Source organism: Amblyomma americanum, chromosome 9, assembly GCF_052857255.1.
Source record: "Amblyomma americanum isolate KBUSLIRL-KWMA chromosome 9, ASM5285725v1, whole genome shotgun sequence".
In the NCBI taxonomy this organism is placed as follows: Eukaryota; Metazoa; Arthropoda; class Arachnida; order Ixodida; family Ixodidae; genus Amblyomma; species Amblyomma americanum.
Genome location: NC_135505.1, coordinates 132,706,563 through 132,719,593, shown reverse-complemented (window position 1 = coordinate 132,719,593; position 13,031 = coordinate 132,706,563). Strand labels below are relative to the sequence as shown.

The window sequence follows — 13,031 nt, the reverse complement described above, 5'->3', positions numbered from 1 at the left end:
CCCCCCCCCCCCCCCCTTCTTTTCCCAACCGGCCACGTTGCCCTTCTTTGCAGCCTGATGATTGGATTTGAGGGCTCAGGTGAGCCAGCCTGGAAAGGGGTGTTCTATGCGGCGCTCCTGTTCGTCACGGCATCGGTGCAGACGCTGATGAATTCGCGGTACTCTTACCTCAAGAACATCACCGCCATGCGCATCCGTACTTCCCTCATATCGGCCATCTACCGCAAGGTGAGGAAAGGTGGCACACCCTGGTGGCACCTCCTTGTACAGTCTCTGTGTACTGGTTCAAGAGCTCGCTCCTCAGTATACTGCCTCAAGGCTCTAAGGGTCTTGCCCTTAAAGCAATGGTCTATAGACTTTTGTAGACTCTATCCATTTTCTACAGATATTGAGTGTTGCCTATTCATAGTCTATAGAAAAAGTACACTAAAAGTGTATAGCCATGAATCTATAGATCGTCTAATGATTGTCTAAGGACTTAACCATAGATAGTCTGTATACTTCATAGCCAAAAGTCTATGGACTGTCTATGGACTCTCTAAAGTTTTTCTAATAGCGTATAGCAACTGAAAGTTAGTCTTAACTGAAGCGGTTTGTACAGCCAAATTATTCTGTGTTTCTGCGAGTCCATGTCCGTGCAGAATGCAGCGAGCCCATGGTAGTCTATGCAAGTTTTTGTGAGTCTAAGCAAGCCTGTGCGACTGAGCTTTTGAGACTCTTTTCAAGTCTAAGCTTTTGCTAGGCTCCTTGTTTCATGAAGCGCAGCTTAATTCATTACACGTGCCTCTTCGGTGAGCCTCAAGGTAGATGTACGAGTAAAGTTTTCAAGCTGGTTGGCTGTGTGCTTTCCTGCTACGTATTCCTTTCGCCCCCGGTTCCTTTCTCCACGTGCTTGTTGCTTGCGCCATTGGCTGCCGTTTGCCTGATTCTTTAGTAACTTCAATTTTGTTCGATTGTTAATTTAATTATTCCCCGTGATTCTTGGCTTGAATCACTGCTCGATTCACGACTCGCGTGCAGAGCCTGGTGCTGTCGAACGCGGCCAAGAAGGAGTCGACGACCGGCGAGATTGTAAACCTGATGTCGAACGATGCGCAACGCCTCATGGAGCTAATACTGTACCTGAACATGCTGTGGTCGGCACCCTACCAGATCGCGCTGGCGCTCTACTTCCTCTGGCAGCAGCTGGGCGTTGCCGTGCTCTCGGGCCTCAGCGTCATAGTGCTCATGGTGCCCATCAACGCCTTCCTGGCCGCCTACTCCAAGAAGCTTCAGGTTTGACCAGACTACTTTGTGGACAAAATCCGCGGTTGCATTTTCAAGGGACACCGAGGACAAATAACAGTAGGCCTAGCCGAGCTACCTGCTAACGGCCTGGCAGCTGCATTCTGAGTAAAGAGCGACTCTTCGTTGCTTATGTTGTATACACTGAGAAACTGAAATCAGACGCACAATTACTGATTTTATTACACTCGACACTAGCCTTAAGCCTCGCCTTTCAGGCACGCGATAGACAAAAGTTCGTGATACTTAGCTATTGCGCCTTCCTTAACTAGAGTATGCAGTTGTGAGCAGCAGCAGCAGCTATCACAAGACCATCTTTGCCACCTTTGTGCCTTGCGAAGTAGCGGCAGAGGTGGTTCCTTACGCCCAAAACTTGAGTCAGTGTCGGAAGGTTGTACGAACAGTGTGAAGTGTCGTTGTCCTGTCGGCACATTCATCGCCGCTGCCTTCATGCGTCCGTGTAACATCAAACACAAAGGTGTCACCAGTAACTCCTCCGTTGCCACAGTCTTGACATTCGTGCTTATGTAATCACAGGAGGTTTTGCTTTTAGTGACGGCACCAGCTTTTTGACGCTACAGCTTCGTCTTTTGTAGCAGTTTCATCTGGTGGAGCTCAGCGATCGGCATCAGAAAGATGGCCGAGTGATGTACGCCGCTGAAGCCAGCTATGCAGTCTAAATACGAAACAATATAAACGCACAGCGTGCCAACTAATCCGCAGCGGGTCGTGTGCAACAGATTCTGGGCATTGGCACACTTGCTTTGGCTTGGTTTGAAGTCACAGACGGTGAGAGGCAGTCGCGGCAGATCTAAACTCCCTCATCGAAGACCCCCAAAGTGTCATGCATCAAAACAAATCAGTATGTTCTGAGAAAAGCGACCTGTTAGCTTTTATTTTTGAAAGAAAAGTTTGTTACATCTGTTGATCAGTGAAATCTTTTTTTGTTAAAACGAAATTTTAAATACAAGGGTTTTGTGTGAGAGCATTGAAAAGGAATAGCGATTATTATATTATGCCCGTTATTTCGTTATAACCCACTTTGCTATAGGGAGATTTCAGACACTATAGTTGTTCGCATGGTATAATTACAATGAAGTAACACGGTGGTTTGGGCTAGTTGGTTGCAGTTCATAATGCAGCACAGTCCTTTCTTGTTTGTTCCTTGTCTTCTGTGTGCGTTTTATTCATGCTGCGAAACTTGTCTCCATTATGAACTATAATTACAACTTCACCAATGCTGAATTTATTTTGAGGGCCTAATTGCAAGTAGGATGATTAAATCTCAGTTAACTGCACCTGCACCCTCACAGTAGGTAATCTGAACTCATTTGGCCAAACGGCAGTTATATGGCATAACTGCTAATTTCTGGTTCAATTGTCGAATGTTTGATTAGCACAATGGAAAGCATACGAGTCGACTAGGGGCTGCTTGCTAAACTCTTTTGCTTTGGTCGAACTTCAGAGGATACATTCATGTGAAGCTTGTGCTTGCTCATTCAGTTTCCAAAACCACCTGGTTATGCAGGAGCGGCTGAAGAGAAATGTTAAAGCCTGAATCAAAATGTCATTACCCGCGAATCGCCAATGAATCACTGATAACCATAAAGTGGCCAAGAAATTTTCAATGAAATGGCAATGACTGACAGGTCTCTGATTGGCCTCAATGAGTAATAAAATAACGAATGACCAGTTGATTGCTAGTGAGGGGCCAATACTGCGAAGGACCGCTGGTCTTTAACGGTAACGGAGTGGAGTCCAAGAGAAGGCAAGACTAGCAGGGGGCGGCAGAAGGCTACGGCGGGCGGATGAGATTAGGAAGTTTGCCGGCATAGGGTAGGCACAGCTAGCAAAGGACAGGGTTAATTGGAGAGACATGGGAGAGGCCTTTGCCTTGCAGTGTGTGTTGTCATGCTGATGACGATGATGATGAGTGAATGGCTAATGAATCACTTCTCATTCGCGCGGTTTCTTCCACCGCCTAGACGCGACAGATGAAGCACAAGGATAAGCGCATCAAGGTGATGAATGAGGTCCTGGGCGGAATGAAGGTGCTGAAGATGTACGCCTGGGAGCCATCGTTCCAGGAGCATGTGGAGCACATCCGCGACCGCGAGGTGCGCAACCTGCGCCGGATGGCCTACGTCTCGGGCGTACTCTCCTTCCTATGGACCTCCACCCCCTTCCTGGTGAGCGGCTGCGACATTGGCCTTGAATTCCACCAGCGTAGGTTAGGAGGGTGGTTGGGGCCACCGAGGAATGTGGCCAGTTTTTATGTGTGGTCTTCGTTCTGGTGTTTCCACCTCCATATGCAGTGCCAAACTTGAGCACGAAAGAAATGGAGACGATCATGCGACATAAGTACCAACTAATAAACGAGGAATTTGCTTGAAAATGTATGCACCTCCATTTGTGGGAGCAGTTAAAGGGATGTCACATTTGCTTTTGAATGACATAAATGGAATCGTGACGTTCAAACTACATGCAGTTGGGCTCTCTGGGGGCTATGTAATTATGACCGCGAGCGTTTAGTTAGTCTTACTAGCTTAAATTGGTGCAAGTTGTGGTGTTTATGACAGATGTACTTTTGTACCAAGTGTACAGCTAGCACACCCAAGTGCAGAGCAATAATAATGGCCAGTTATTTATCATGAACAGTTGCGTATTGCCGCTCATCATAGTACATTTCTGTTGGCAGTTGATCGTTGCATGTCTGCTCGTTCACTTTTTATTTTCCATTTTTCCAATCTAGGTGTCGGTGACGTCGTTCATGGCGTACGTCCTGATCAGCGACCAGAACGTACTCGACCCTCAACGGGCGTTTGTCTCGCTTACACTGTTCAACATCCTCCGCTTTCCGCTATCCATTCTGCCCATGCTCATCTCGATGCTGGTCCAGGTGAGTGTGACAGCGATGAAAACTACACACCGGGCCACTTGGTGGACTCCCAGCTCACCTCAAGCGTGCGCTGTGCAATATCAGCACACAGAGCCCTTGAATGCGGCGTACCTCACAGTCCATGTGTCGGTCTGGGATGTTAAACCCAGTGTAGCACACTCATCACAAACCCAAGTCGCATGACCAGCTAAAACCAACTGCATGCAATGATGTCATCAAGGCATCGAGACCCACTACTATTGGTCGAGCAACTCACGTAACTCACAGTTGCCCACGTGATGTTGCTATGTGATGACATCATGCAGTCTTGAGGCGGCGCTTTAATATGACCAGTGTGTGATTTCACACTTGAATCTTTGTTAGTCGCAATTACGGGTCATGTGACCAACCTGTAATCCTCACAATTTATTCATAGCCCCCTCAAAAGCTGACACTGGGACTTGTGACACGTTACTTGAATTCCCCTTGCACGTTTTTGTGTTTTAATTATGTCGTAGCTACTGTCATGACAAATTTGACCATTTCACTTGCAGGCCCGTGTGTCGGTGAAAAGGATTAACAAGTACTTGGGCCACGAGGAGCTCGACGAGTACGTCACACACGAGAAGGACGATGGTGAGCTCGATTGAACTCTCTCTTTTTTCAGGTTTGGATGTTGTTATGTCAGCCGAAGACCCTTGTGACAAGTTGGGAGCAAGAATAGCTGTGACTCTTTCACAGTGTACATTCTTATCAATGGGGCAATTTTGAAGTTCACTCTTCGCATAGTGATTTGTTCGCGCGTAAAGCTACAGGTTCCTGTAGAAATAGGTGGCTATAGCTAAAGATATGGGCGCATGTGCGTTTTGCTGCTTCAAAACGTCTGTGGGCTTGGTCTTGCATTGTTCCCAAATTCATGTAACGACAATTCATTGGCAGCATGGAGCATTATATGCGCACATTTGTGTTAGGTTTTTGCGCATTTGCAGGGCAGCTTATGTGTGCACGTGGTGTGGGAAACAGTCAGCTTTCAGTTCTGACCTAAGGTTTCTTGTTTTTACAACAATTCCGTCTTTCAGGCGGCTGAAGCTCAAATATGCCATCACAATGCGGTGTTGTTTCCTAGGCCCTCAAAGCAGTGAAAAGAATGCACACAGACTGTCACCATAGTCTTTGCATGTCATCTCTGCAGTGCTAATTTGCAAGAAGAAACACAGACCACCATCGAGAGTTGCAGTTTTCAAGCGAATAAAGGATTAGTTTAGCTCACAATTCGAAACGAACGAATTGGTTTTGAGTTTGGGTAATTTTTGACAATTTTGGTTGCTTTGAGTAAGTCCAATTTACGAAATGTGATCGAGCAAAAATAAAAAGATGTGCCTGTCATACTTTTTGTTCCTTGGCAGTGAACACTCCTATCCGGATGCACAACGGCTCCTTCGCTTGGACCAAGGACGAAAAACCCGTCCTTAGTGAGGTAAACGTCAAGGTGTCCAAGGGTACCTTGGTGGCCATTGTCGGCCAGCTTGGCGCCGGGAAGTCATCACTCCTTTCTACGCTACTCGGCGACATGGAACGCATCGATGGCACTGTCAATGTCCAGGTAGGCGTAAGCATCAATTCATTTGCACTTATAATGCAAATTTCTCTTCTGACACTCATTTGTAGAACGAAAAGCTTATTAGACAAGGAGCTGTAGGTGGCCAGTCTTGTTCTATTGAATGCTGTGTGCATAATATACACAATCTTTCTTTTTTTATTTTCGCCGAGATGCTTGCATGCAGCAGGCTAGGATGTCCTGGCGTGGTGGTACAGGGTGCGACACACCTAATGCACCCTGAAGGAATGCTTGGTACCTACAGTGTGAGGTAGCGTTGTACAGAATTTACTGCAGAGCATTTCATGCAGCACGGGGACTATACTTGGATGCGATTTCGATTAACCTTCTTGCTACAAAAACCACACTTATAGCGAACCATCGCTTAGTACGAACGAAAACACAGTGACTGCCGTGATGCATATTAGTCCTATGAATCCGCGTCTCATATAAAGGGAATGTCCTCCGACCCGGCACCTCGTTTCATCGAACATGCAGGCGCCACAAACATGAAGGCGAGGAAATGTACACATAAACAACGATAACCTCAGCATCTTTGTCGTTTGAAAAGAAAACCACGTAAAGATTGCATGAAATGTTCTTCGCACGCATCGAGGTCACGGTCATGCTTAACCGCTTGTTGCGAATGGTTTCGTGGCTGAATAGAGGAGCAGTGCACTCACGAATTGTCACCTTCGAATGGGGAACGGGAAGGATTTTTTTTTTTGTGACCGCCAGAAAATTGAGAAAGAGCTCTCGTCCTGCTATGGAGCAGCATGTTCGGTTGCACCATTTATCACCTGTACAGCATGGATTGATAAGCGATGCCTTCAGACTAAACGTTACATACTGATAAGTGAAAAAAGCATGCGCGCCTATTTCGGCAAATCCGAGCGCTTGCAAGAAGCGTGGTCGTGCCGCGCAGCAACTTGCTTTTGCCGCCGACTACAGCGACAACATTCCACAAGGACTGTATATCGTTCAGCATATTACACTAGTCTTGCCGAGTGTCCCTGCTTTTTATGTGAACCAAGACTTGGGCTATAAGCGTGAACGGCGCTGAGCGTTTACAGTAAGCGAAATCTCACTGTTGCATCCACGCGCCGTATTTGCCTGCTGCTCTTCACTGAAAAGGTGCCGCCAATCACCAATTTGCAAAGGCGGCGGCCTGGCAGAAGGCAAGCGGTGTAGACCAAGACATTGCTGTATTTTGCGGGTGTAAATTGCACGACTGTCTGACATAGGTACCATAAATAAAAGTGACTCTTCACTGGCGGCAGGCCTAAAGGCACATTTCGGAATAATGATTGGCGTGTTGATCGCGATTCGAGCATTGCTTCTACTGCTTTTGAACCTGAGAAAGAACTTATCAGAAACAAGGAAACGCACCAAATGGCTCCAAAGCTTAACCAAACCGATGATGACTGTCGCTGATCGTGTGAAAACAAAACAGCGAAACTCCGCCGTATTAAAGTCCGATCACTTATGCCCCGCCCACTAACTTCGAACATCAGAATCTAACAAAAGAATGGTGTGTTTCGTTTACATTCGTTGTAGGCAGGCAGGACTGTGTATTACCTTAGTGAGGAAAGGGGGTAATGCTCTTTTTTGTCAAATACTAAAAGTCATGTTGTCTATGCAACTTTACTTTTTAGTGCCAGAGGATATTTACAAAAAAAAATGGTGTTTGACTTCATCTTAAGAACATAAAAACAAATAGCGATGATGCTTATTGGCCAAGCTTCCTTGCTGTCATTAAAAACGAAACATCGCTGTCAACGTCTTTCCCTGGGGGATGTGATGTTAATGTGCACTAAGCACTCAATTCGAATCCCCTTCGTGATTGAACGCTTTCAAAGTTCTTAATGCAGATAGAAGGCACAATAATTGCTAAGCACAGTGCATGCAGTTGAATGGCAGGAGCAGTAGTCCCATATTTCGCTATATCTATGATTAGCTTGGCAAAGCCATGATCAATGGCAACGGTAGGCTGTCAGTTACCTCTTTACCTTTTTTATCTTCCTCTGCTTCTCTGTAACTGACAGAGTCCCAATTGTGGGATTAATAAAAATAAAGAATAAATTACATTGTTTATACTTTTTTTTTGCGTAGCTGCGTCCTGTTAACGGAAAAATACCACTCGATGCGAATGAGGCCCTACTTCGTCTCGTGTCTGGTGCAGGGCTCGGTGGCGTATGTGGCTCAGGAGGCGTGGATACAGAGCGGAACGGTGCGCGACAACATACTCTTCCGGCGAAAGATGGAGTGGGACCGCTATAACAGCACCCTCCACCAGTGCGCCCTGCAGGCCGACCTGGACGTTCTTCCGGGCGGAGACCTCACCGAAATCGGAGGGAAGGTCTGGAAATTTCAAACGTCATCAAGGACAGTTCGTGCTTTCTCCATAACGCAATCTGTACGAAGGCCAGAGGGTTCGAACTGTCAGGTTGAGCCAAAGCATATATATGGGCTAGTTGGGGATTCGTAGTAATATTAAAGAAACCAGCGTAACTTACGAGGCACCAACGAACGTCGAAGTGCTGCTGACTATTAACGCGATAGAATGAAGACCGGCATACATGAAGCGTTTTTACGGTGGCATGTCGGAGATCTTCGCCAGATGGCGCGCACTCGAAGCCTGGCGTTGAGCAAAACACCCGGTGCCGATTTGGACCCGTCAGTAGACACCTTTAGCGTACCGTGTACCATGCTACCGTTACCGATGTACCGGCAGCCCACTCACAGGCGGTGGGCACGCGTTCATTGGTTCATGCTGCAGACGTGTATGCAACTGCCTGGTACGTGGTGCCATCTGGCGCCGTCAAGGCGATTTGCGCATGCGCATTGGCTGCGTGCGGACTCCCGATATTCCGGTTACCGCTAACGGTAAAACGGTACACGGTATGCTGAAGGTGTCTAGTAATTTAACGCTTGGCGTGCGGTGAGATGGTGAGACGGTGTGACGGTAGTGGTGCTTTCTGCCTCCCCCCCCCCCCCCTTCCCCTGCAGGGCATCAATATCAGTGGTGGTCAGAAGCAGCGCGTGAGTCTGGCCCGTGCCGTGTACAGCGATGCGGACATCTACCTGCTGGACGACCCGCTCAGCGCCGTCGACTCACACGTCAGCAATCATATCTTCGACCATGTCATCGGCCCCAAGGGCGTACTCAAGGACAAGGTGTGAAACTTCCACCCTGTCTTCTCTCTTCTGAACTTGGGCTCTTGAACTGTATATATGTTGTTTGACAGAGATAAAAAAATTGCTGACGAACAAAGCAGTTAACGAAAAGCTAATCATATGGCTGGTGGAGCAGCAACCTTCCATCAAAGTTTGAAACCATTATGTGAGAGCATAGAACCCTATCTGAAGAGCATGTACAACATTCTTGGATCGAAATTTTGAATGCTGGATACTGTATGGTACTGATATAGAAATATTGAAGATAATGGTCTATTCTTTTGATATGTAACAAAGTATTTCTTTTGTAGTGTTTCCATCGCTCGCATCGAGCAGTTAAGACTGCCCTAAAAAACAATAGGTAGCGCTTTTGACGGTAGAAAACACTAATAGAGAAAAAATGCAAGCCTTCCGACGGGGGATCTATGGATATATTGATTGTTACAGTGAGGTCTTACAGTACATGAAAAAATTGCTTTCATAAAGTCTTTCCCGTTCAAAAGTGCTTTTGTCCCCAATTGTTGGGTATGCCAGAAAAATCATTTGCTGCTGGGCAGTGACATCATCAATGACCTAACGTGAGCGGAGAAATCCCACCGGTAGGAGGAATGGAGCGTCACCAGCTCGGCAGTGATGTAATCAGACCGGAAGTAACATCATACTGGAGAATGCCCAATCGCTACAGGGAAGTGACGTCACCACACCGGATTTGTATGGGTGAAGCCTCCACCCCCGAAACATGGCAGGTGGCAGGTTACGTACGGGAAGAGCTCGGGAAGAGTAACTTGCGTTTCACAAGCCGCACGATTAACTTCCGGCAAAAGCAAAAACAGCCTCGAATACTGTCGCAACGCACACAAATAATGAAATTGTGTTTAGTTGTGTTTTTATACCATACATACAATTTCTTGGGGACTACCCATCCGACCAGGCCGAGGCTCATGAAATTAAGATTCTGCACACTATGTCAAAAATACTTAAAAAGTACCCGCTTATATTTAAATTTATATACCCATGTTCAACACAGAGTACACAGTAGTGTCGGCAGAAAATTGTGGAAGGAGCGTTTATAAAATATGGGTTCTAGTTTGTGTAAGTGCCGTGCGAAATGGAATGTAGAAAGTGCTTCACACGAGGGCGGGCTTGGGTTCAGTCACATGACCTTTTAATCTCCCTGATGGAGATCGTGTGACGACTAAAGGATGAGGTGACTAAGGTAACATGGTGGACAGGTGAAGATAATGATGATCATGGCTATGCAGACGCGGCTACTTGTGACCCACTGCATCTCGTACCTGCCGCAAGTGGACCAGATAATTGTGCTGCGGGATGGGCGCATTGAGGAGCAGGGCACCTACCAGGAGCTGCTGGAACGCAAGGGGGCCCTGGCCGAGCTTCTGCTGCAGTTCCACCGCGAGGAGAGTCAGGAGGAAGCGATCCTTCAGGAGGACCCCGACGTGGTCGAAGACCTGCTCCTGCACATCGCCTCACCCGAGATCAGCATGTCCTGAAGCCTGTCTCGCTCTCCCTCTCATATCTCTCTCAGCTTGTTCTTTCGTTTGAAAATTTCTCTTTTGGGGTGAGGTACACGAGTGCACCCACTTAAGACGCCTAGTCACAGATCGATTTTTCGTACTCAGCTTGACCTGGAAAATAGCTCGAATAATCGAAGAGTCCGAACAATTGTTGACGCTCAAAAAAAAAAAACGCTTCTGCGAAACCGGGTTTTAAAAATAACGAACTTGGCTACTCCCCACTTTCCGTTTGCAAGCGACAATAATACACTCTATTTGAGCGGGAGTCATGCATTCGTCGCTCCCGCATCACCTCATGTTACCATACAAGAGTGATGTGACCGCAGGTCATGTCGCGAATGACGAAAGCAAGAACAGTCCAAGGGCAGCGATGGTCGCGAACATAGGGTTTCACGATGTTAACTAGAGAAAAACAGGTGGCGCTGCAGTTCATCCACGATGAAGAGGCGCAGGAATACGGGAGGATCGGGTTTCGTATTAGTCTTGACTACTGTGTGGCAATAAATATGTATTCAGTCATAACTATAAAGCTCTTCTCGCGACAAACATCGATCAGATGCATTGAAAGTTTCCATTCTGGCCTAAAAATTAGAATAAATTTGCGGAAGATGTGAAAAACTCACTTTTAGATCATTCCATCGGCGCCCATAGGAAAACATCGCGGCTCAGCTGCCTATCTGGATACAGAAGACCGGGGTTTCTGGCCCACCACTAGACCTGAAAAACTTTTTAAAGCAACTGTTAGTCGCCACCTGGGTCCTGAGCGATCTCCCGCAGTGGGCACGTGCCAATAACTCCTTGACTACAACATCAATAACTAGCTATGCAAAGTATAAGTTGGGTTATAATGAGGAGAAGTTGGTTATGATGAGGACAAGAAGAGGGCCGTCTACCTAACCCGCCTTATTAAGTGGCGAAAGACGTTTCCACAGTGGAAAAGGTGGAACTAGAAGAAACGCAGGGATCAGTGTGGGAGATTGAGAGGTGTTTGCAACTGGGCTGACGGGCTTCGTCAAAAGGAATGGCATATAGACAGAAGGGTTCGAGGGCGATGGGTGTCTTTGGGGAGTTGATCGGCCGTCTCATTACCTGAGAGGCCCAAGTGAGAAGATTTATTACAGGATGAGGTAACAGCCCTGAGAGGAGAGGGAATCTAGTTTCTTGAGAAGACTTTGGGGGATATATATATATGCGCCCCCTTTTGACCCCCGGAACTGACGAAGAGTGCACCGTGAGTCAGGATGGTAGCAGCAGGTTGATACCGGCTAGCCGGCTGGCTATGCGGTGGTAGAAGAGGTGACAAAAGGTAGACAAGCTCCGAGAGGTATTGAAAGGTACGTGGAATAAGATGCAGCTGCTAATGTAATGACTCTGCAGTGACGGAACCGTCTGTATATGCGAGAATGTGGCTGGTGAAACTTTGGGTTGGGAGTTGTGCTTCGTATAATGCCCTAGAAGTGCGGGATGGTCAGGTATCGGCTCTTCTTCACACAACGTCGTCTTAGGCGTAAACAGAAGCGTGCTTTGGAAGGGCACTAGGAATGAAACGTATGGATAGGTTTTAGAGGAAAGGTGACAGTACTGAATTCTGAGACTTCCCAAGCAAAGTGAGAAGCCTCCTTCTCGGCATTTCCGCAGGTGATGAAGTGCTTTTTAAGAAACTCGCATAAACTTTGGCGCCACACTATCGTCTAGGTAGCATTGAGAAACTGTATAATCGCGAAGACCGAGAGAGAAAACGTGTGACATTAAGCATGCGCCTCTGAATTCACCCCGCCCCCCTCCGGCCAACATCTGCCCCGCACAGGGGACGGCGTCATCTCAACCGCGTATGACTCGGTGGAAGCGGGGAACGCTGTAGCCGTCTCGTTTCAAACGCTATCGCGCGCTTTTCTTCGAAGGGCACTTGGATGGCAGGGAAGAACGTGTCATTATATCGAGTCGATGAACAAAAAATAGCCAAGCCTATACAAGCGTGTTCGCCCTACTGACACCGTCTGCATCCAAGGCAGCGCCTATCACGGCGCCGAAAGACACGTTCTCTGTGACAGCTATGCTCGCTCGCATCTATATTGTAGAAAAAAACCAAACGATCGCTCGAAAAACGATCTCCACAGTATTGCTGTCGCCTGTTTTAGTCCTGAAAATCGAACTGTTGGACTTCAGATGGCCTGAAATATTGGTTGCGAATGTGCATACGCTCTTTTGATGTACTACGTGAGAGTTTCTCAACGAGGTCCAAAATATATCGGAAGTCAGAGTTATTGGAGTGCGAAAAAATGGTCGGCTAGTGAATTGGTGGAAAAAGGAACTTAACTTCAGCACTCCATTTTGTGCGGCGTGTAATACATACAAGCAGCCTAATTCTTGAATGTGCGGATTACATAGTGCACTAGTATTAAATTACAAACTGCGCATCCTGAAAGCAATGTTGCCACGTTAATTTAGCACGATTTGATTCCTATACTTCTGGCGGCAGTTGCGCATTGCATTGATGACAGCGCAGGCAGCTATGGAAGGAGATTGATAGGTGTCGTTGCACATGGAGTGATTTTACTAC

General features: G+C 47.1%; 1 protein-coding gene across 1 annotated transcript in view; it reads left to right on the top strand.

Annotated features, from left to right (window-relative positions):
* The window catches only part of LOC144104415 (ATP-binding cassette sub-family C member 3-like), a 55,617-nt gene that overhangs the window by 23,726 nt on the left and 18,860 nt on the right, over positions 1 to 13,031 (top strand). The window contains exons 8-16 of the mRNA XM_077637400.1: positions 54 to 228; positions 1,021 to 1,275; positions 3,270 to 3,473; positions 4,037 to 4,183; positions 4,717 to 4,798; positions 5,569 to 5,765; positions 7,942 to 8,118; positions 8,769 to 8,936; positions 10,199 to 10,440. Of these exons, the coding sequence (XP_077493526.1) occupies positions 54 to 228; positions 1,021 to 1,275; positions 3,270 to 3,473; positions 4,037 to 4,183; positions 4,717 to 4,798; positions 5,569 to 5,765; positions 7,942 to 8,118; positions 8,769 to 8,936; positions 10,199 to 10,440 (1,647 nt within the window). The remainder of the gene's footprint in view (positions 1 to 53; positions 229 to 1,020; positions 1,276 to 3,269; positions 3,474 to 4,036; positions 4,184 to 4,716; positions 4,799 to 5,568; positions 5,766 to 7,941; positions 8,119 to 8,768; positions 8,937 to 10,198; positions 10,441 to 13,031) is intronic.